Source organism: Folsomia candida, unplaced genomic scaffold (assembly GCF_002217175.1).
Source record: "Folsomia candida strain VU population unplaced genomic scaffold, ASM221717v1 Fcan01_Sc006, whole genome shotgun sequence".
Lineage (NCBI taxonomy): Eukaryota > Metazoa > Arthropoda > Collembola > Entomobryomorpha > Isotomidae > Folsomia > Folsomia candida.
The window spans coordinates 4446431-4470610 of NW_019091198.1; the positions used below are offsets into that span (position 1 = coordinate 4446431).

General features: G+C 37.3%; 4 protein-coding genes across 13 annotated transcripts; 2 read left to right on the top strand and 2 right to left on the bottom strand.

Moving 5' to 3' along the window:
- Positions 1-21: 21 nt before the first annotated feature.
- LOC110850702 (kinase suppressor of Ras 2) lies at positions 22-7510 on the bottom strand. Of its 6 annotated transcripts, none has more exons than XM_035852739.1 (16): positions 7289-7509; positions 6210-6250; positions 5560-6106; positions 5334-5471; positions 5093-5237; positions 4591-5010; positions 4324-4468; positions 2737-3104; positions 2451-2629; positions 2170-2242; positions 1987-2087; positions 1757-1880; positions 1431-1666; positions 848-1344; positions 460-721; positions 22-371 (listed from the first exon to the last, which is right to left on the bottom strand). In XM_035852739.1, exons 3-16 carry the CDS (start codon positions 5746-5748, stop codon positions 219-221), a joined length of 3030 nt encoding a protein of 1009 aa, XP_035708632.1. In that variant the 5' UTR covers positions 5749-6106; positions 6210-6250; positions 7289-7509; the 3' UTR covers positions 22-218. The 6 variants fall into 6 exon arrangements, with proteins under 6 accessions (XP_035708632.1, XP_035708633.1, XP_035708634.1 ...); XM_035852740.1 differs by lacking the exon at positions 7289-7509 and adding an exon at positions 6404-7122; XM_035852741.1 differs by having other exon boundaries at positions 1987-2084; positions 5560-6250; positions 7289-7510.
- Positions 7511-9268: 1758 nt separating this feature from the next.
- LOC110851435 lies at positions 9269-13001 on the top strand. The gene is made up of 5 exons (XM_022099210.2): positions 9269-9433; positions 9614-9990; positions 10100-10404; positions 10489-10706; positions 10803-13001. Exons 2-5 carry the CDS (start codon positions 9840-9842, stop codon positions 12076-12078), a joined length of 1950 nt encoding a protein of 649 aa, XP_021954902.1. The 5' UTR covers positions 9269-9433; positions 9614-9839; the 3' UTR covers positions 12079-13001.
- An 871-nt stretch (positions 13002-13872) lies between these two features.
- Positions 13873-19155, top strand: LOC110850728 (histone-lysine N-methyltransferase NSD2). The gene is made up of 14 exons (XM_022098258.2): positions 13873-14409; positions 14521-14659; positions 14740-15122; positions 15229-15439; positions 15529-15534; positions 15638-15823; positions 15941-16255; positions 16366-16491; positions 16575-16779; positions 16864-17035; positions 17122-17229; positions 17308-17456; positions 17570-17898; positions 18026-19155. The coding sequence occupies exons 1-14, from the start codon at positions 14329-14331 to the stop codon at positions 18583-18585; spliced, it is 2970 nt and encodes a 989-aa protein (XP_021953950.1). The 5' UTR covers positions 13873-14328; the 3' UTR covers positions 18586-19155.
- Positions 19156-19166: 11 nt separating this feature from the next.
- Positions 19167-24098, bottom strand: LOC110850954 (SH2B adapter protein 1). 5 transcript variants are annotated; one of them, XM_035852720.1, is made up of 12 exons: positions 23645-24098; positions 23048-23148; positions 22843-22951; positions 22256-22760; positions 21916-22159; positions 21755-21778; positions 21616-21676; positions 21140-21211; positions 20793-21053; positions 20448-20722; positions 20104-20343; positions 19167-20014 (listed from the first exon to the last, which is right to left on the bottom strand). In XM_035852720.1, the coding sequence occupies exons 4-12, from the start codon at positions 22750-22752 to the stop codon at positions 19895-19897; spliced, it is 1794 nt and encodes a 597-aa protein (XP_035708613.1). In that variant the 5' UTR covers positions 22753-22760; positions 22843-22951; positions 23048-23148; positions 23645-24098; the 3' UTR covers positions 19167-19894. The 5 variants fall into 5 exon arrangements, with proteins under 5 accessions (XP_035708613.1, XP_021954259.1, XP_035708610.1 ...); XM_022098567.2 differs by having other exon boundaries at positions 22256-22446; positions 22522-22951; positions 23645-24097; XM_035852717.1 differs by having other exon boundaries at positions 22256-22951.
- Positions 24099-24180: the final 82 nt, after the last annotated feature.

The following is a 24180-nucleotide window of genomic DNA, read 5'->3' on the forward strand; positions in this document are numbered from 1 at the left end:
GAGTAAATTTTCTACATTACATTTCAGTTTACTTAAAATTCAATTTAATATTTGTGTTGTCAATATACTTTCAATTTCTAATAACATGTAAATAAAAGATAGTAAGCAAAAAAAATAATGATGCCTATTCGTGTTTTTAATTATTTATCTTTGTGTCAATGAAGCATAACGATAGAAAATGGCTTAATAATACTTCAAATACGGATTCTGCCACCAGTTTAAAATACGGATTCTGCGGATCTTGAAAGATGGATGGGATGCGAAGGTGATCGAGCGAGCCTCTTTTTTGGTAACCTTTCCACAATCTTTTGAATTTTAGCAAAGTCTAGACGATCTTCTGGTCTTGCAGCCCAGCAGCTCATCAATATTTCCTGTTATAAGGTAACATCAATTATTCTACTATTAAGTTCCACTATATGCAATACGCATTGCATTTGAATAATTAGAGCTAAGTATTACCTTGACATCTCGCGAAAAGAGGGTAGGAAGTGGTTGACGAATTCCGGATCCCACTTGCCAGATTATTGCTTCTGCCGGTAGACCTTGGTAAGGCCAGTCACTTGTCAGAAGTTCATACCAAACAGTGCCAAAGGCGTATATATCAGAAGCGGTGGTAAATGGAAATTCTATGTCTTGTTTGGACACGGGTCTTAATGCCTTCATTATTTCAGGAGCCAAGTAGCACAGCCACCCTGGCGGAATGCTTAACGAATCTCCTTCCCTGTAAATCGTAAATGAATAATATATATATAATGTATTGATGGACATACGCAAAAATGTAGTTGTTATACGTTATTATTATTTAGTATATGGATACATGACAATACAAAAGTAATATTGCACTCACCTAAGCCCTTGGCACAGTTTTGTGACGCTGAATAATCCAAAATCAGTTATGACAACTTTCCCGTTTCCACTTTCGATGAAAATGTTTTTTGATTTAAGATCTTTGTGGATAATTCCTCGAGCATGTAGGTATCCCATTCCCTGAGTAATTTGAGCAGCAATGGCTGCAATACGATTCATATTGAATTTATCCTTGCGAAGATGAACGTGAGTATAGAGAGACATGCCCTTGCACATGGACGTGACAATAGCTAATCTTGGGGGTTTCATACACGCTCCCATAAACAAGACCAAGTTTTCATGACGAGTTTTGCGAAACGTAGCAACTTCTTGTCTAAACTGTTCTAGCGTTTTTTCGTTATCCAAATACATGTCCAACAACTTGATGGCTACATCACCGTGCCAGTTTCCACGATATACGGTTCCAAAATGCCCAGTTCCGATTTTATCACCAAGTTTGAGTTCATCAAATGGAATGTCCCACTCTCGATTGGAAAGCTATTAAATATATTCAACGATTTATTTAAATGAATATTTAATATTTGCATGGTTATATTAAAATATATTATAAAGATCAAACAAACCGAATTTTGTCTGGGCCAAGACCGTTCACCAGGCTCTCCATCAGAAACTTGACTGTCCTGGCTGTCAACCCTGAGCGCTAATGTTTTTTCAGAATCTGTACTTCCTGATCCTGAGGTCTGAGAAATGGTGCGATCCGAGTCATTTGACTTTTCAGTACTTGTGAGATCAATTGTGCGTTCCGACAAGGTTCGATCAATTAGCGGTCCTGAATCCAGTGACACTCCACGGTCTACATCTAGTGCGATAATAATAAATTGAAATTAGAGACCATATACTTTGTATAGAATATAATACGAAATAGATGCTGAATAAAAATATTTATTACCCGTTGGAAAGAAATGGTTACTATTATTAGAGTACGATGAGGCGGGACCTGAGTTTGGTGCAAAGAAAGGGCTCGAAGGGGTTGAACTGTTACAACTTGAAGTGTTGGAACTAGAGTCTTGACCCTGCAAACAAATATAGATTATATTCCATTACAACATTTTAACTGCTGCAATAATGTATATCACAAAAGTGCATATTTATAAATCACACAAACAAACAAAAACATACAGGGAAAGGTTGTATCATATTTCCAGGAGGGCGAGTTTTCTTTCTATCCCGTTTTCCCCAGTGAGAAGGTGATGCTGTAAAACTAGGCATAGGTCTATCTACTGGAATATAACAAGAAGCTTGTTAAAAAATTGATGAATTTATAATCTGATGCGCAACAAAATAATTCGTTAAAATATGTACCATCTTGTTTAAGATATTGTGCGAAAACGTCTATGAATTCAGTGGGAAGTCCACATGATGGTGGAACTTTAGGCTGAAACATAAAAAGTCATTGACTTTCAGTGAAAGACCAAAATTTCTCGATCACTCTTCCAAGATTTGTTTCTATATATTTCTAAAGTAGAGGTACCACAATTGGTATAGGATAAGAGTGGAAAAGTTTTGTTTATAGATTAGACTGACTTCCCTGATACCGAAGTTTTAACTACATCCAATAATATTCTAAATAATAAGTGCCTTACCTCACAGTCGCGGTGACATTTAAATTTACACTCCTTACACCGCAGACCTATGATGACTTGTTTAAAGCAGTAATCACAAGTTGTGACTTTAATCATTTTGGCAAATCTGTGTGAGATCATATGACCCATGCTTCTTGCCAACGTTGGAGTCCTTGGAGATTTAGGTACTTGAAGTGAATCTTTAATATAGTCAAAGATAAATCAATTATGATAAGATCCATTTATACTTTGTAGCTTTGTAGAAAAATGCATTTTGGAAGATAAATAAAATAAAAACAATTCTTGCTTTTGTGCGGATCCAGCTCATCTCCGATATCAATGTGGTGATGAAGGGGAGGTGACTTTATTGGGCTTGCGGAGGAAGGCGATGCATATCCACCCATGGAATTATTCACGGAGCTCACGGAGGCCGAAACCGAGCATGCATTGCTTGTTGAGGGGGTGGCAGAGGAAGGGTCCCAAGTGGACGTTGCAACCCCAGGCCCAGGTTCCGTAGGCAGTCTCTCTCGTCTCTTTCCGGCCGGCAATTGGTCCAAACTATAGCCCATAGTGATTCCGATACTCAAATTTAGCCACGGTGTAGAAAACGCATTCATTAAATTCATATCCTTCACACTTCTGGATACATTGGGTTTGGCAGTGTACAAGTGTGGACTACGACAATCATCACGTAATCGGTGACAGACGAAAGTGGAAAAACGGAACAAAGCATGCCACAAAATCATCAAGACACACACGAACATCAGAGCGAGCGAGCAGTAGTGTGCAATCAGTCAGTGCATCACAACAGGGTCGGGACAGGATCGCCACGAGAAAGAACAAACAAACATACAATACAAATAAATTAAGTTTATGGTACAATAAACTCTTGCAAGGAAACGTAAAAAGACAAGAAACATGCAACAAAGACAAGATGGATAGGAAATAGAATATCATGCCAATGTACATGTTTATTATTTGCTAAGCTAAATATTGTCCTATGTGCGAGGTCATGTCACACAATTCCCATACCCCCCAAAACAAGAAAAAGGATTCGCAAACCAACTAATGTATAGATAAAGTATGCAACGTACTTCTTGCATGAAGTGTGCACATATACTATATATATACTACATAGTACTGTGTGTGTGCAAACCAAGTTCGTGCTAAGAAGCAATAATAAAAAAAGTTTACGAAAAATTTGTGCTTGTTAAAAAAACTTACAATTGTTTCAAAGTTTTATAATTTGTTAGAAGCATGTAGAGAGAAAATCGAGCAACTTTACAACTTAATAAAGCACTACTAAGCAGACACTGATGGATGCCTCGGCAGTTGTTAATAGTTACAAGTATTGCAGCAAAACCTCTAGAAAAACTATTTTTCAATAGGGGTATTTATTTAAGAGTATAGATATTTATGTACGTAGGCCCAAGGTTCGAAATTCTTAATTTAAAAAACGTCAAACTTTTCTAGGGAGACAAATTTCAAAGTACTCCCTGAGAGGGCACCCCCACGACCTCCAGGAATACGAGGTCAAAGGATCGGCCCCCTTAGACCGTACTCTTGATTACATGGCTCAAAATATGCTGTATGTCGCATCCTTCTATCTCAAAAGGGCTCGCCACACGGGCCCTTAAATTGAACATTTTTGTTGGGCAACAACATACACATTTACTTCCATAACACTTGGAAGTACATGAGGAAAGATAGAAAAATGCAGGATCAGAAGAAACATTAATTTGCCAACAAATTGCGAGACAGGTAATGTTACTTCTAGATATGTGTAAGCAATAAAAGCTTACAACTTGAAGCAACCCATATTATTTTCAGTAGTTTCATTATACATATTACAGTGAGTTTAGTTAAGTTGTCGATTGCATTAAACTAAACTTACCTAACAAGATTGTTTTCAGATACGGACTCGATGCGATTTGCTAATTGCGACTCGTGGGACTTGGACTTTGTCAGAGAAAAACTTTCGGGCTGTAAGTTACTATTGGATGCACCAATTTGTGATAAGGGTACAGAATGCTTCTTTCCTGAAAATAATGTCAAGTATTACGTACTTATTTTTAGCCCTGACACATTAGAACGTTTTGAACTATTTTATTTTGAGCTGTACATAAAAATGGGTTATGCAATTTAACCACTATAACGTTACCTTTGACGGGAGGAGTTGAAGGTGGGGTTGGTCCATGCTCGCCACATGATGCCGGTGATGTTGATGATGGAGAAAAGACTGAGGAATTTGTAGGGGAACATGTATTAGGGTGAGATCCAGGGGAAAAGGCTGGAGAGTTTAGAGAAGAAGGGGCAATTGTGGTGACTGGGGTACAGGGTGTGGTTGAGCAAGAATTTTGCCCTGAAGTTCCTTGCCGACAATTTCCGTCCCTGAGATATTCTTCAGAAGAAACAGAACTACGAGCAGCTCGGAGACCAATATGCGGACTTGCTGATGAAGGAATTGACTCATTGTGTACTTTTTGCATATCCCAGGAATCCCAGTACAGGTCGTTCAAGTCATTATTGACGGCAGGTACGCTTGACACTTGATTTTCTTTTTGATTTCTGCTTCTTAAATCTATAATAAATATTGGTTCGTATACGTTTTTGAAATATTAATCAAATTAAGAAATAATAATAATTATTATAATGAAAAATACCAGTATATCGCTTCAAGTTCTGTAAGGCTCTGGTCAATCTTCGAGTTTCTTCATCGTTTGCATGATGTTCAGCCATTAAATTTCTAATTTCATGGTCGGACCTTTCCTTCAGGCTTTCTAAACTTGCAGCACGATTGCAGATTCCCTGTAAAAGAGAAGTAACGTTAAATTAAGTTTAATAAAATCTAATAAACTAAGGTAATGAAGTAAATTCATACTCGACTAAAAAGTTTATATATACCTGTGTCAACTTCGAGGTCAGTCCAACAACTTGAAGCCATAATCTCAAAGACCTGGTCTGAAATTCTGGAGGTAGATTTTGTGTTGAGATCATCTTTTTTGCTACTAATTGATCACTAAACATTTTCACCAGCTTCCCCTGTAAGGAAATATAAATAAATTGTAATTATAGTTAAAAGTAAGTATGGCAGTACCGTAGTAGTGAAATAGATTATTAATTTCATTACTTCTAAGGTTCGTATTTCCTGATGTGTGATTTCAGCATTGGTTGCACATTGAGTTCGAAGCCCGTCCAGCCGTTCTGCAGACAAACTTATGATAGGGTTTAGAATTTTCAACGTTTCCAAGGCCTTAGCTTCGTCAGGCGATAGAACGCCGACGTCCATATTCAACCCCCCGTCCATATCTGGCTTCATCTATGTGTGTGCGTTTTTCTTAATACCACCTCAACATTATTTTACAGCAGTTTACTCTTGTTTCACGTATATCGCCGTCGGGGTAGTTAGTATAATAACAATATATTTTGCCAGGAAATTGATATTGTAGATACAATTAAAGATTAAAATCACAATACAAAATTCGAAAACAGAAATCGTAATATTTCACAAGTCATTACGATTACACTAAACTTGTCACAAACGAACAACGAACAAGATTATTTTCTAATACGGCTGGCTAAATAGATTCCGAATAATCCATTGTCATGAAAAACACTGTGACGCGACGATTTGTTCACCAAGCAGAAAGGTATTGTACATTTGACAATTCACAGATCTGCGAAAATTTCAAAAAGTATACAATTTGCAGAATAAAATTAAAAATATTTCATTCCAATAACAGTACAAAACAAGAAGTTTGTCACTGGAACGGCAATTACAGTTGCAATAGGAGAAAATTGGAGGATAGGTCGCTTAGTATCTGAAATATTAGTTAAACCGGATATTAATTAGCATTTGTTATAAAAAATAATGTATACTGAATGACGTAATTTGTATTTGAAGAGCCTAGAATTCCACGCCTGTTATATCTGTTGCAAATTCTTGTTGATGAATCGACGCTACTCACACCTACCTATGCATGTCTTATCATCCTTCCGAACAATTAAAACTAGATAACTAATCAAGATAAGTAGTAATAGATAAGTGTTTTCCTCTTTAATAATAATAAGCAATGAGAATTTTGGCCAACATACGTTATTATTAGTTAGATAAACAAATACTATTATGCATGGTAATGTGGGTAATAGATTTCTAAACACATTTGAAGTGTTAACATTTGCTATTTTAAGAAATGTGGGTAAATTGTTATTTCGTTTTGTTAAAAACGATAAACGAAAATTCAACTCTCTTGCTTCACTCGTAATTCATAATTACATATGTTCAATACAGTTTACACTACGATGGCCGAGTTTTTACTTATATAAGACCAAACGTAAACAACACTTTAATTTAATGTCTTATTGTCTAGAGTTCTTGAAAAGTATAAACTTCAGTCCACCAGCCAATTTAACAGCATTATATATTTGCATAACTGACGTCTAATGTATGTATGTATGTATAACAACATTAAACCACCCATTCCTTCCTTCCACACTCTTTCTCTCTGTCCTCCCGTCCTCCTAACAGTTCATTTAACTCTAACCCTAATATATGCAACTAACTAATCAATAATTAGTAATTAAATGAGATAAACAAAATTTCGAGTCCTAAATAGAACCTGTAAACCCTGCCTGAATATAGAAACTCAGCTCTGGAAAATGAATTTGACTCGACTAATAATTTGTAATTCGGTCCTCCTTTCCCTACGACACCTCACAACCTACTAATTCCCTTTGATACGTCTCACTCTGCATATATAATCCTTCTCTCCATCCATCCACGAAATAAATTGATGTGAAAACACCACCCAGAGGATTGTTTTTCCAAGAAATCACTAAAAGTTCAAAGTTTACAGTACCTTCATTGGGATATCAACAGCAAAGGAAACTGCGAACTTTGCTCGCAAATTGCTTGAAACTTGCACTTCACTCGCTCAGCAGGACAAAACAAATTAGAGAAAAGCACCCAATTTGCGAATGTAAAAGGCTATTAGATTTTGTACAAATAATAATTTAATAGTTTTTCTCGAAACTCTGTTGGAAGCTGAGTGAGCGAGCGAGTAGTATTTCTTTCGTTGAGTGGGCTCTCTCCTTCTCTCTCTATCTGTTTACCCCTGTCGTCGCGACGGTTTCTGGTGGTGGTGGTTTGGTTTCCCAGTTTTTGCTCTTATGAGAGAAGAATCTGCAGCAGAAGAAAAGAGGCGAAAATGTTGACTGGCTGATCTCTCGCTTTCTTTCTGCTGAGGAGAAAAGAGAAAGGAGGCATTTAGCTGGGTGGGCTTTATTCCATTCTAAACTTTGAGTGAGTAATATGCCTGACTTGAAACTTCTCTCTCTCTCTTGCTCCCATATTATTACACTCTTGGTTGATTAATATGCCCTGGCATGAGAGAAAGGCAAAGAGAGAGAGAGAGAGTTTGAAGCAGTGGTTCAATTTCTGCGAAATGTTGATGATTATCCTTCTTGTTCTTGTGTCCCCGAGGTTTTGGCAAACATTTAAATCGAAATGGAAAAGCTGTTGGCAAAACTTTCTTCTTTGTGAAGCCATCTACAATATTGCTTTCGCCATGTTTTACTTGTGGTGTAGAGCGTCGGGGGAAGGTGACATGAAATTCAGAAAACTTGATCAAATTATATGGTTTCCTCGTCATGTATTTAGTGAAATCGTTGGCGTCATTATTCTGATGACCGTGAAATACTGGCGCATGCAGATTCAGGGTCATTTGGGGAGAAAATAGAAAAATAAAACTGATGAACGACGCGTGCATGAGGGCGACAGCGTCATGACGATGGCTGGCTGGCTGGCTTGTCTTTCTTCTTGGAACTAAATTTTAAAGATTTGCACTCTTTTTAACTCTCCGAATTGTACTTGGAATAGTTCTTGTACCATTAAGTCATCAAGCATAATGGTGTAGTACATGGTATTTACTCGTTTAGTGGGGAGGAATGGCTTCCTAGAACAGAGAGAAAGACACTGCAACTGCATGAATTTGAGCACACATATTATTGTCAGAAGACGAAGAGAAAGCAGAGTTCTATTCACACTTTCACCAACAACCATCCCAACATAATGTACGTGTGTATATATAGAATGGATGGCCGCACACAGCCCGAGGTATGCCGTCTTTTAAATGTTAAAGGAGGATGCGACGTCGCTGTCCTTGCCTTTTGCTACCCAGGCAGAAGAGGAGAGAAAATAAGACCATCATCAAGAACGACTATTATCATCACCCAGGGTATAGTTTAGTTAGGTCATACATTTCACTTCACTCCTCGCCATATCGCCACCATCATCACCTTGCTCATTCTCTAGCTTAAAGATATTGACTTTGAATGAGGATTTGTCGATTCGGGAGAAGTAGAAATTAATTACATGACTTTTTCTCTCTCTTCTTGAAGCACTCCGACACTAACTTTGACCTTCTGCTGCAGCTTTCAGCCCTGCCTGAGACGTAGTAGTAAATATGAAACCGTCGTAATCTTTCTATTTATGAAATGTAATTGAATTTTTCCAATAATGATATAATGAAACCCTTCAACAACATAATTTATTTCTTACTTATTCCCTTTTCAATAAGATGTTATTTTTCATGCATGCACGTGTACGCCTTGTGACTTTCTTTTCCATAATATATAACTCGAATCCAAGTCATTTTTGATTCCTTCTTGTGCAGGATTAGTTGTTTAACGTGGAAACTGCTATTCAACGAACGTGAGGAGTCCTGGAAATTAAATGTGAGAGGAGGAAGAAAGGAGAAAGTTGAAGGTCGGATGAGGAGAAAGTTAGAGAGAGAGAAGCCCTTCGTGCAGAGATCACATTATGCGAATCCCTTGTGTGCCCCAACTTGCATCGCGGGCATGTTGAGAAATCAAGTAAAGTTGCTATTATTTTCTGACAGTCAATTAACGTTTGAGAAGAGGTAACTTGTACAGCAAATTAGAAAATAAAGTTATCCTTTTAGTTTATCCTTTTTGCATACCAAACCGGGGGCCAGTCCTTTCAGGTAAGGTGCATGTGGCGGTTTATTACTAAGACTAGAATTAATAATTACTTCTTTACTTGGTTAGTTTTACTTCTGTCGAATGAAACATGCAGATTTTGTAGACTAAATACGAGAGAGTAAAAAAGAAATTTATACAACTTCAACAGTTATTCAATACAAGCACTTGTTTATTTATTATAGATCAATCAATGGAATTTCATATTTGGCATAGCTTGGTCTATATTAGTCTATAATGGGTGGCCCCTTTGATCTGACCTTTCTTGCGGGAGGATGAATATTTTACAAATTTATTTTTATGCCGAGATTTTTCTACTTGATGGTGCTATCCACTAATGTCAACAAGGAGCTCTACTATTGAATCGTCCCTGTCGATGACAACTCTATATGAATCTTGAAATGTGAGAAAATGGAGACTCCAGTGTGTTCGCCTGTGCCAAATGTGGCGATGAATCAGACACCTCTACCTTCCGCAGCAGTGGGTTTCATTCTTTTGAATAATGGTTCCCTATTTTCCTTCGGATTACTACCTCCGTCTGTGGAAGCTAGAGCTGCTCCAGGTAAGATACATATACTATTTATTTGATGTGGATGGGATGATGGGGATGTGCTTAGTTGGAGAATTATATGCGGTTATAAAATATCATTTTGTACATGGTATTTACTTAGGTCCTGATGAATGGAATGAGATTAAAATATGTCCTCCGTTTACTGTACTTGCGCTTCCACCTACCAAACTGGCCATATGCCCTGCAGATTTTTGCAATGATAAAGTAAAGTCTTATGAATCCCATGCGAGAAAGCATCTGAGTCTGATACTGGCAGAGCAACGCAAGACGACAAGACTGAATGGAAACTGTGATTTCCCGTCATCCCTAAAATTTGGATACTACTGTAATGATGGCGATTGCTATGCTGGGCTTCTCATGTTGGACCAAAGTCGTGGGTTTAATCGAATGAAGTACCTGAAACAAGTGAGACATTAGTTGAGAATACTTCAAATGCACTATGAGAATTTAGGACACTTATTGGGTATATGTTTATTTAATTTTTTACAGCATTATTTGAAAGTTCACGCTCCTAGAACTTTTGCATGCTCCAATTGTAGTAAATGCTTCGCGTCACTGGGACTTTTGGGGGGTCACATAAAGAATTGCGGAAATTCATTCGAATGCTCTACATGTCAAAAGCAATATAATACATTGGAAGCCCTACAAACTCATTGTCGACGACACAATCATTCCACGGATTATAGCAAATATAAAGATTTTATAGAGTAAGTTAATTTATTTAAAAGGAAAAAGTTGCGTGTGGTAGTGATATATAGGATTTTGTGTAATTATTATAATAAATGAATTGTTTTGTCCAACAGAAATGCAAAAAATGAAATTTCTTCTATTCGAAAAGCGGAGAAAGATCTTAAACAGAAAGGTAAACCAGAACCGTTACCTGTTCAAGTGATTGTTCCTCGTCCGAAAACTATTACCTGTGGACCGGGTGGTACTCCTAGTCACGTTGTCTGGACCTATGACTGCGGAATAGACGCTCCCATGGTGAAGTCTGAAACTTGCACACAAACGGAAACTGAGATTAAACCACTAGATTTATTTTCGTCATCTAAACCAAATAACCCAACTAGTCGAGTAATTAGACGAAAGAGATCAGCGGAAACGCAAACGGGTAAAATGAAGCTCAAAGTATCCACAGAAGCTCAGACGCTTAATGTAACAAAAAGAAGAAGGACTTCCAAAAAACAAATTGCAGTTGAAGCAGAAACTCAATGTTCATCTGCTCCTGCTATCAATTCACGCAGCGATTCTGACGAAATCAGTACACCAGATAATATTTTCCTGGATGCCGGAGTAATATTTCTTCCTCCTTCTGAAACTCCAGATTCTCCTGATGAACTGTATCATAGCTCGAATAGTGGAGGAGGAATTTCTCTGCCAGCGTTAATGGCAATGGTTGGAATTGTTGGAGATTCTATTGAAATAGTTCCTGACCATGAACAAGAATTAATGGACATTACAACAAATAGTGGCATTATTCCCGTTGCATCTGCACCGTCAGCCGTTGTTAATGTGCTAGACCAACAATTTGAAGTTGGAGTGAACGGCTACACAACTTCACCCCCCACATCCGAAGTTTGCGTCGGATTCGACGAAGCTTTTGATCTTGAAGACTACTTGCGTTTTGAGCTCACTCGCGAAACTCAAACAGATTCGTCACTCCTAGGATTGAATATTCCAGAGCCTGACTTGACGAGTCTTATCAACAGTTTTGTAGCAGTTTCTGCAGCTGAGACCCAAACCTCATTTTTCGGCACAGAGTCAGAGGACAACCCTGCATCAAGAAATTTGAATATTCTATCAACAAGCTATCCTGAACGTTACGCCCCAGGCAACATTTACGATGAAAACTATTCTCGTCGCTTTGAAGATTCTTTCGTAAAGCTTACGCAAGACCTGAACTCACATAATAGTCCCACCTATTTGGAAACTATTGATGGTGAAACTCAAACCAGCTTTCCTGCGAATGGTGAGCTTTTTCAAAACATGGACAACATGTTTCTTTCCCTGTTCAACGACTCGACAAGTTTAATTACAGATGAAGAAGCTGCATCACGTGGATCACACCTGCGATTTTAAATTCCTCAAGAGAACACATTTTAATACTTGTGTTACTCACTCCTGCATTTTCAAGTATTATTAATATTACTCCCCCAGCCATTTAATTGCATTCAATTAATTAAGCTATTTAATTCAGATATGCAATATATAAACCAACAAGTAGATAGCTAAATAGACATTAGTCAGTGAAAGCAAACCACCGAACTCATGAAACCGTAGGTACAATCTCCGCTCTAGTTGATGGAACATTATATACTCTCTCATTGTTGTGAATAGATCGCATTTATAATTAATAGTAAATAGCTGGAAATGATAATATCCATTCAAATTCAGGCAAAAAGTCTGTCAGGAGGCCTGCTTAATATGTATTTTCTCTTTATCTGCATGGGGGAAATAGAGTTAACAATGAGTAGATACAGTAACCCCAAGATATTATTTTCCCACATTCAGTATTTGTTTTCTGTAGTTGTTGTATTATTTTTTTTACATATTATATGTAAAATGTAATAATCTTATTTGTCACCCTTTGTTCTTTACCATGTTGATCCAACCAATACACCAGTAAGTATTATTACGATTTAGTTACCTATTTATTAATTTATATTGCTGTTCTCATTCTACTAGTAAAGTGGCATTTATTTAAATATATTTATTACTTTTAACCAATATGATATTTCGATGCAAGGTTTCTTTGTACTGCTAAACCACATACATATATATTATGCAAATGCTTTTACCAGTTATTTATCATTACTCTCTATAATCAATTTAAATTTTCTCCTAAAATCCAACATTTCGTGTAGGAAACGTTGGATTTTCAAAATTTTAGTTATAATCAGAGAAATTAAAGAAGTACCAAAAATGTAAAGTTATGTTGAAAGAAATATGAGAAAAAACGTGTTGAATCCTGGCATAAAAAAATAAATGGTGAATGATTTTCATGACGTTTTGTCAAGCTCTGTACGTTTTCTCATACATCTGGTGCCTAAGTGCCTAGGTGCCCTTTTAGTTCCTCCTGTGGTTTTTTGCAACAATGATGTTCCTTCCATAAGGAGAGAAGTCTCTCGTAGTCAGTGTTTCTGCTGTTAAAAAACACCTGCACAAAATTAGTGCATAAAAATGTTTTTATGCGTTTAATAACACCCACCAAAAATCCGGAAAAGTGCACAAAATGCACAAAAATGCACAAAAATAATTTAGCTGATTACCATGCAGCAACGCTGAATATTTAAGATAATGGACGAATGCTAAGCTATTTTACGATGTTTTTCAACAATATTAGCACTGTAAAACAATTTTCTAATATTTGGAATTTAAAAATACTTTTCGTAATTTCCGACTTGATAAAATTTTGATTGTTAGAAAATGACAATGCTCAATTATTGTTGAGCGTATATAAAAGTGAAATGTGAAATTAGCGGCATTCTGCCTCGATATTTATTTTTATGCATTTTTGTGCATTTTTGTGCATTTTATGCATTTTTGTGCATTTTATGCATTTTTGTGCATTTTATGCACTATGCATGCACAAAAATAATTTTGTGCGCACAAAAAGAAACACTGCTCGTAGTTTTCTGGAACCCGTTTTATTAGCGGGAAGGCTCCCACCTCTTCTTTCTCTCCTCAGCTTTTTTTTTGGAGCCACAAGTTTTGAGCGATAGACGAGGCAAGCAGGGAAGCACTCGCACTCACTTACATATTTTATTTATCAAGAAGCGGCCGGAATGTGTATCTCAATTCTTTCTCCCACAAAAAGAAAACTGATTTTGGTTCCCGTTGCCGTGAGACCGATGATGATGATGAGAATATTGTAAGAGAAGCAGAAAAGTAATCAGTAGTAGTCGAGAAGCGTTTCAGTTCCCTCCGCTTCTTCCCACCACGAGTCAACTCATCTTCTCTTCTTCAGTTCATCATCCGCTCGTGGTCCTCCATCGAGTAGTCAGTCAGGGAAAGTGTCAAAGTTTCCTTGTTGGTGGTAACTTATCGTCGACTGGGGTCGGGTGGGGGAGGAGTAGTCGTCGCCGTCGTCATCGTCGTCATCTGTCCTCGTTTCGAGAAGAAGACCGGGTAGGATTCGTTTTGGGGTCATTCCGAACTAGCAACCTGGTCGCTAAAGTACAATGAACTTGAAGTAGCAAGCAGCAGGCAGAGAGCAAGGGTAGGCAATAGGCTAGGAAAAGTATTGTCTGGGCGGAGGTGGATGAGGAGGTCAGAGGCGCTCAATTCCTGATATAAACAAGACTGAAACGGAGAAAGAAGGAGGTCATCATGGTGAAGAAAAAGCCTACAGCCACAGCCTTGAAATTAAACGGCACGACAAGTGTCATGAAGAAGGACCTGATAAAGTTTGTAAGTTGTTTTTTAATAGTTACTGAAGGTGCAATGATGTTTATGAAAGTTAGAGTTGATTTGACTTTTGTTTGGTGGAACCTCATGCTAATTATTATGTTGTTTTTGCAGCTAAAAAGTCATCCTAAACTGGCTAATTGTAAATTAGAAGATCTAGGAAACAGCAATGGGATTGGAAGACTGATTTGGGCTCGGAATCCGGGGTCAGTTTATTGGCCGGCTCTTATCGCCAGTTTTGAGGATAAACCAGGTAGGTGTAGTAGTGAATAGTTTGATTAATTGTGTACATTGTGTATCATATGGTGTTAAAAAAAATTGTAATTGTGATAGGTGACGTACCAGCAGGAACGATATCAGGTTCAATGATGCCGGATGATTATAGATCCGTCGTGTTTCTTGAGACGGCCTTTAGAATTGCAGTCCTCCAATGGAAAGACATTATCCTGGTGGATGAAAATAATTTTGATGAACAAGTGGAGCTTATTTACCAGCTAAATATCAATATAATCAAAAGGACTTGGCGAAGGGAGAAGCCTTACAAAGATGCTGTACAATTATTGAAGGAATTTATATCGCTGGATATAACCCTCAGACAGGCGCACGCTTTTCAATTAAGTTTGGAACATAAACATAGAATAGCACTCTTGAAGCCGCGGAAATCTGAATCTAAGGTCAAAGTTGAAGATGTCGAAACTGAAAACAATCTTCAAAAGGTATTATAATTAATTACAGTGGTTAATGCCTCCTTTGTAGCATGACTGATGACATGTACAAAAATATAGGATGATTTACAAAATTTATTTGTTATTATTATCACAGGTCAAGAAAAGACACTCGGATGCGTATGGCTTAAGACCTTCCATTCCACCTACTGTTATTACCCTAGATGACACTGATTCAGTTATAAATGGGTCCAGCAGTCATACAGACAATAGAGGTGCTAGGAATATTGACACACCATCTCCTTCTGTATCCTCCGTTTCTGAAACTTTATCGGACGTTAGTCGCAAACACAAACAGCGACCGAAAGGTAAGCTTACATTAGTTGTTGACACGTTACATACGTATCAGACATCAGACATTTTGAAAAATCAACCTTTAATATTTTTATTGTTACAGTGGGAGGTGAGTGGGACCTGGGCTATAGTGAAACCCCGCTATCATTGGCATAAAGTCAATTTATTTGGTAAATTTAAATTTAATGTTAATTAAACATTCCATCTTGCAGGTTTCCCCATGAAAGAGTATGTAGAAAAGCGATTTATGAGTATGGATAAAAGTTTAAAGTTTGTAAATAACGTTGGATGGAAATGTGCCGAGTGCCTTGATTCGATCATCCCTGGTGAACAGGTGTATTGTCATGACTTGCCTCATCATTCAGAGTGCCTTATCTCTGTGTTTAAGAATTCAAAAGGTTAGTTGTTATTTATTTGCGTCTTGTTTAATACTTTGTAATTGGTGAAATATGTATATTACTAAGGAACGCTGAATAAATATATAAATGTCTTTCTAATCGTTATTTGTTTCATAGATGGATCCACTATGGAACAACTCAAGTGCAAGTGCTGTGCAGAACAGGCTTGCTATATATGTAAGATGACTTCTATCGAAGATGAGAAATCCGCGAGCAAGTGTTCTAAATGTGAATTGAGGTATCATCGGCGATGTTTGTTGGGCTGGCCTCAATCCATTGTTCAAGGATCTTATGGTCCAATCACATGCCCCATCCATTTTTGCCACACTTGCGTCGGTGAACATTACGTTCTTCGGAAGGTTCGAAATATCAAAGCTTTCTCCAAGGACAGCCGATTTCGATGCCTTCAGTGTCCTACAACATATCACAAACGTGAGATATTTATTTATCTATTATTTAAATTTTAAACCGTGTGTACATCTTTTCATTCTAGTTAGTTGAAGAAATTGCCATGCATAATTACTGTAGTCATATTTTTTCAGCACATTGCCTTCCTGCTGGGTGTGGAGAAGAGTTGTCTGGGAGGGACTTTGTAATATGCCCTAAACATGTTCTACCAACTCTGAAAATACTTCAACGACGTTTTGGGTGTCTAACTTGTGGTAAAAGTAAGTCAAGTCAGTTTATTTTATAATCAATTAAAGTTAGCCACTTCATCAATTAACTGACCAATATTAAATCTAATCATTAGACTTGAAGGCAACTGATGAAAATCGAGTTGATTGTCACCTCTGTCTTCAAGTATTTCATCCAGAATGTGTTGGATATAGCGAGGAACACATTAAAAATGGGATATCGCTCAAGACGTTTGGACGAGATTACAAATGTAGCTCTTGTTTTTGGGGACTTTTCCCACTATACGGCCAACCGGTGTGGTTTCAGCAACCTGGGAACAAGTCAGTTTACATTTTTATGCTTAAAATAGACTTAAAATTTATCAACCACTTTAATTTAGTAATTTATGAAATTGCGTCTTTCAGATTTTGGCCTGCTCGAACTTTATTTCCTCGGGAATCGTCCGGTCGCTATGATTTTTGCAAAGGTCGAGAGTTAGGACTTCACTCTATAAAATATTTTGGCTCAGACCAGTCTTATTACGACAAAGCAAGTCGAACGTCCCCGTTATCACTCGCCACTGTCAAGCTGTTCACAGTAAGAAATTACTGCTAAATTTCTGATTTGCTAAAATTACTTTGGTCATTAATTTTATTATTAATTACTATTACCTTGCTTTGTAGACGGTTAAAGTATATGAAGAACAAAATCTAAAGGTGAAATCAGCGTTTGATGAAGCCGGATTTTATGCAACTCTACTGGACGAAATGAGGGATAAATTGTTACCTGAGGTGAGTTAAACTAAACGCTAGCAGGATGAAAATTATTAGGATGTATAAATATTAACTAGTTTTGATATTTGTTTCTAGCCCGAGCCTATCTACAAGCGGATAGATCGAAATATCTATCGCAATTCTGTAAACACAACAAAGAAGAATCACGATAACATGTCTTGCTACTGTGGAGACGCTAAGAATGAAAGTCCAGTATGTACTCCCAATTCTGGCTGTCATAATAGGTTTGTAATAGTTTTTTTTGCATACTAATATACCTTAGAATTAGTTAAAATGGAAACGTTGCTGACTAATACAACAATAATATATTGATTTGTTCATGTATTTAATTTTTCAGAGACACAGCAATTGAATGCAATGACGACAACTGCTCCGGGGGAGACCGGTGTGAAAACAGAATGTTTACTCAAAACAAAAAAGACTACTCGGAAAACACACAACAGTTTTTGACTCCTGGGAAAGGATGGGCTGTGAAGGCTTTGAAGGACTTTAAAGAAGGGGACTTTGTCATTGAATACTGCGGAGAAATTATTAACAATGCGGAAATGCAGTATCGAGCAAATCGAAAGACAGAAGAAGACCCTCTCTATATTCTTGAAATTGATAAGCATACCTTCATCGACGCAGAATTCTGTGGCAATATATCTCGTTTGATTAATCACTCTTGTAAGTTTGTTAAAAATGTTTGGGTGACGGAAATTTTTGACCTTACACTTTTGAACTACTTTATTTCTATATCCAGGCAAGGGGTTACCTATTGCCTATATTTATAATTGTGTATGTATTTTTACAGGTGAGCCGAACTGTCAAATTGAAAAGTACACATCTGAAGGGAAACCAGTCGTGGGGGTGTTTGCTCGCACTAGTATAGCCAAATATGAAGAACTAACCTTTGATTATGCATATGGAAACAACAGCTCTGCTCCATTTCGTTGTCATTGTGGAACATTGAGTTGTCGAGGATATATTGGAAAACAAGTAGCTCTTTCAGAATTAGAAGTTGTGGACATTATCAACCCAGAACTAGAACGATATGATAAAGAGTGCGCTAAATGCTTCTTTGGTGGTCATGTTCTATGCTGCGATTACGAAGACTGCTACAAAGTTTACCACAAGTCGTGTGCCGGGCTAAACAAAGAGCCTAACGATGAGTGGTTTTGCCCTGATCACGATGTCCGTCCGGCTAAAGCAAAAAATAAGAAACGCAAGGCGACAAGTAGAATCGCCGGTGGTCCTCCCACCAAAAAAATTCTTTTACACACGTCTTCCGATGTAAATCAAAATGGAAGAGTACAGAGTAAAGTTGTCCCCATTTTCCAAAAACAACGAACAACACCAACAACGCGGAAGTGAAGTGACTGCTCTAATCGCGTCCCCTTCATATACATACTCTACACATCACGTCCCATCCAATCGAATAAATTATTGGTGATAGCTTTTTCGTCTTACTATTTATATTAAAAATAGATGTACTGCCAACTAATTATCTTTAGTCTACTAATGATCTGGTAACTTTATAGAATTACAATTCTTACCATGTATATAATTATACTATATAATTATAATATCCATTGTGTTGGTGTATCTGTCGTGAGTCTCACTCACACCTTGTTTAATTACCTCATTAATGTTGGTTATTTTTAGTATTTATTTATTGTATTTTATACATGTAGACAAGGTTAGAATATCGGTGATGGGTGTTTCGTATATTATTTCGTATGTGTGTTGTTTTAATCGCTATTTTTATATTTAAATGTTGCCAACGATTACCTACATATGTATATGTATTCGTTGTGTGTATTATCCTTTGCAGACATACTACAAAAATCCCGAAGTTTTACCGTGTCAATTAAATCTGCTCTGATTATTGCTGTTCTATTCACTTAAGCGTATCAGAAATAAAATTCCAAGTTTTATAAGTCATTTTAAAACCATTTTGGTTGTTTACTTATACGTTGTCACTTTTTTTACTGGATCGGAATATTAAACAAAACATACATTTCTGAATAATATTTAGGAATATAATATAATATATAGAGTTGATGGTGTTTCAGAAACAATGAACAACTCTCATTACATAAACTCCATCTCCCTACTTAGTAACTTTGTAAAGAGAAAATGACCGTGAGGCCGACTCGGAAGCATAATGGTTGAATATATAATTCTACGTTTGCAATATACTTAGTAAGTTTGTTCACAAATTCCGTACTTGTGGAGTACACCACGCCTCATAATTTCGTAAAAATAATACTTTCCTACTCCTAACAAGGTATATAGCATTATTGTTGAATAATTGTGTATCGTCGGGTTCTTGTACATATATAATGCAAATATTTACACGTATATATTTCTGGGCTAGGATTATACATGGCATAAAAATGGGTGAGGTTCCAGCTCTCTCTATCTCGATATATATATTTATACATAGTAATTATAATATCCTTTTTAATCGCTTTCGTATATAACATAAAATAATAATGGCCTCTTCATTCTGATAAATAACAAACATTTGACATCTCTCTGTAAAGTCTTTCACATGTATTCTTCTATAATTGAGCGACATATATATATATACGTATTTATCTACCTACCTATCAAGTATTAAAAGGAAAGAACGTGAGGAAATAATATAATATTTTATAGAATAGTATTTTTGAGGGAGTTAGACAAAGCTGTATGTGTTTTCTACAGCTCTGCTGGTACCACCGGACGCTTGTTCACGTTGAAGTCGTTCCATTGACTCGGTCCTTGTTCGCACAGATCCATTGTGAGTCGTCACTTGCTGTCGTTAATACAAGGATATTCAAGTAAATAATTGCTAGCAAAAAAAAAATGAATCCTGTAAGACAATTGCTTTAATGTGAGACGTACCATCTGCATGTCGGGCAACATTGGAGGCCGAGAACGGTCTCCACCCGGCTGTTGCAATTGAGTCAATCCCCTTAAGGATGGTAAAGCCACAACGAATTCTGTTAACGTGACATCAGACGTACCCCCTGACTCCAGAGGAATTGGTTGGATTCGAAAATGCTCAAGCATATCGAACACTGACTGGAACCACAAATGTTGTACTCTACATTGCCCTTCGGGACTCAGGGTCATTCGCAAGTGCTAAACAATAACCACAGTAAAATCATGTTATACCTATTTATATCATATAAATCTAAAGCTAGATGACTGGAGCGGAACTTAATAGTTTGAGTTGTGAGGCATACCTTTGCTTTTCCTTGAAAATTAAACGTTAGAACAAACTCTCCAAGTCTGGTTTCACTTTGCCGAACCAAAAAAGTCCCATGACCATCAGCGTCTTCTTGTAACACAAGCCGTGCTGCCTCAGACCTGGATAGCGTGCCGTGAAACCAAGGATATTCTTGAAGTGTGGAGTAAATATCTCGAGCGGGGGCTTGATCATTTTCAGTGATTCCATTCGTTATGCCGCTTGCACCTCCTGCTGCTGCCACTCGGGGTTCGGAACTTGCACCATTTAAGCCTAAGTGGTAAATAATAAAAGTTTGGATTAATGACAACGTTACAATTTGAAGAGTATTAATTGTTCTTACTATTTGTGCTGGATGAGCGAACAGGATTGTCACGAGATTGCTGAAGTAGTCGTGGTGGAAGTGTAGGAGCATTGGGGGTTCCTCCTGAAGAAGAGCTCGCATTGAGTGGATTGGCTCCGACTTCCTCCCCCTCCCCCACGTGAGATCCCCCAGACTGGGAAATAGTTTGACTCTGACTCCCATGTCTTTCCGCATCCAAGTGTGCTTTCATCGAGTACTTGATGGTGGTTAACCAAGACTTCATATCTTCAGTGTCAGTTGCTGGAATCAGTAAATAAATTTAGTTTGAATAATCATTGGGGTCTATTCATATTTGTTTTTGAATTATAAATACGTCGAGGACTTACCCTCAATCACATATTCCATATTGTTTTCAGCCTTCAAAACAAAAGTGTTTTCTCGGTCTGGCATTTCTAGTGCTAGAAATTATATACAATTAAAGTATTACATATGCAATTAAAAATTAAAATGGGGGAATTGATTCTTGTTCACCACTACTCATAGACAATGCGAATTATGAATAATCTACGAATAATCTACTCATAGACATTATGATGACGGGAAGAGAGATTATAGTCGAGAAGCGTCAGCTCAGCACTATTTCTACTGAAGTTAAGTTCATGGTGCCAATCTACAAGACAGTGATGGTTGGGAAGAAGGAGCGTCAAGTTTTAGATTTTGATCAGATGAAAAAAATGGGTATTCAAAAGAAGGTCTGCGAGAAAGTTGTTATTAATTGGATTTAGCATATTTGTTGTACAAACTGTTTGACGTTGGGGATTGCAGTCTTTTGAAAGTAACGAATAAAATTTTGTTTATTTACCTGTAGTCTCACGAGCTTCCGTTATCAGGAAGCAAAACACCCCCGATCTTGGTTTGACTGACTGGAAAGCATAGATGAGAATCAATATAAAACATTTTCCCTTACAAATGAACATATACTAATTTGATGGTGTTACCACCTTTGGAGGAGAGTAAAATTCCAACTGAAATTCAAATTACAAAATTAGTTATTTGTTAGTGAACTTATTGTCAATCTCGGCATAATAGTTTTTCAATGTAAATGTCAATAGAAGGACAATTTACGATAAAAGAATAAATGGAAAATCAAATTCCAACTTACCATGTACCCCCCAACAGTTTTGACTAAACAAAGACGACATTTTTCCCACTTTTGAGTTCCATCCAGATTTTCTCCACTTAAGTAATGAACCGTCCCTTCTTTCATGGATTCAACAACTATTTTGGCTAATTTGGCTTTCGAGTGTTTATCCTGCTTAGACCTTAGATCCCCTGTGCTGAGCTGAACTTCGTCTGACATTTGTTTGTGAAAGAACCGACCTTTACGAAAACCTTTGAAGGACAACCTAGGGAAATGAAAATGAAATAAATAACATCCTCTTGTATAATAAAACATAAATAAATGATTAAGAATAAATTATTTATTTTATTTGTTCCCACACCTTCTGTAAAACGGTTTTCTAGGAGCTTGCGACGTCGTGGGAATGGAAGGCTCGGCATCAGACAAAATATCTTCCCCTTCACGGTTTTGAGACTGTTCACTGTTTGTTGAGAGGGACTTCTGATGACTATGACTGGTTTCACCATTTGTGGCAGTATTATTGTTGTGATGGCCATTTCGCTGACAATGTCCCTTCAGTACAGGTAGAGAATAAGTGTCATTAGCACCCCCTTGCAAAATTTCAGACTCCAAATGATGTGTAAATACTTCAACGAAGCGTCGTATGAGATCATTCGCTTGATTTTGCGACTGTGAGACTCCTCCGTTCGTGGATGGATTTGTTGTTGGATCTATAATTGCAGAAGAAGGAGACGCCGAATCTGTGGGCGAGGTAGACACCATTTCAGGGTAGTGGGTCATTAAAAGTGTGGCCACGTCGACAGCCGTAGCCTTTGCCGTCTCGTCACACCAACCAATCCATTCCGACTCCATGGCCATTCCTTGTACTGTGTTGTAATGAATTTTTGTCGTCACTAGTGTCACCCTACTAGTGGTTTAGTAGTGTAAATTTCATGACTATCTATTCACCAGGATTTGAGAACTATTTGAAATTTGGCACGATTAAACAGAAATGTTTACGACTTTTTCCACCATGTTACTACGTGAATGCATTATTCCAACCTCAAAATTTATTAATCTGTAAAAGCAAAAAAATATAATTAATTTCAATTCTAGCTAAACCAACTAACAATTTCATTTCTCGTACAAAGTGTCCTTATTTATATATACGCACTTGTTCATAAACCATTGAAGGGTTCCAATTTCCTTATCGTATCCAATCCAGTATAAGCTTGGTAGAAATTTGCTCCATGTTTACCAGCTGAATCTCGTCATCTGCGAATTAAATCAGAGTTTAATATTTTGTATTGACTAAAATCAGTTTCAACATGTATATGTCAATATACGAATCATCAAGCACCCAAAGTAGCCCAATCTTACTATTTCTAAAATGATCTAGATATTTCATACCAAGAACTCTTATGTTTACACATTCTTTAATAAAACTTAAACAAACACGACGGTGTGGACGTTGATTGACTACTGCTTTCGCAAAATCCTCGTAAAAATAAACCAACTTGCACCATCACTCATACAAAACAAATAATGCATTAATTTTATATCGACTAACGAAATATTTCTAAATTCTATCCATCCAAGTCCCTTATTTCTTACTAAACTCCTTCAACCTCAACGAAATTCAGTCCAGAAATTAATTCCCATATATTTTATTCAACTCTCCAGTTTTTAGACAATTTATATACTTTATATCCTTTATATGGCTTGAAAACAAGAACATTTACTTCTCCTATTGTACACAAGGAATGCTTACCGATTTTGTTATCTGGTCTGATTCCGAGCTTTATCGGAGAAGAAGAACTAATAAGAACCCATCCGGATTAAGATAAGGTTTTTTGACGATGTTCTGCTGCATCATTACAAAAAAGTGTGGATTTGACGGTGTTGTTTGCTACAAAGCATGTCGTCGTTATGATTCTCGTATTCCGTCCGACCCAGCATCCATCCATCCATCCCATCAGCCAGCCAGCTTTCTTCCTCTCCTCTCCGTCTTCGTCTTCAATAACATTCATTCCCTTGTCCAGCAGCACTATGTACTTTTATTACATAACTCGTTCCAGAGCAGCAGCAGCAAAGCAACTGTGGAGTAAGTAGTTGACTGAACTCGTTTAGGATCCAATAAAAAAATCAGTGCTTCTTCTTCGTCTTGTTTTACGTAACTGGATCATCATAATAACATCGTAGAAGAAGCTGATGGATCGATGGATGCACGGTGTCTGTCTGTATTTCTGTAGGTCGAAGAACGCGCCCAGTCTTCCACGTTTTTTATGACTTGGATGGACGGACTTA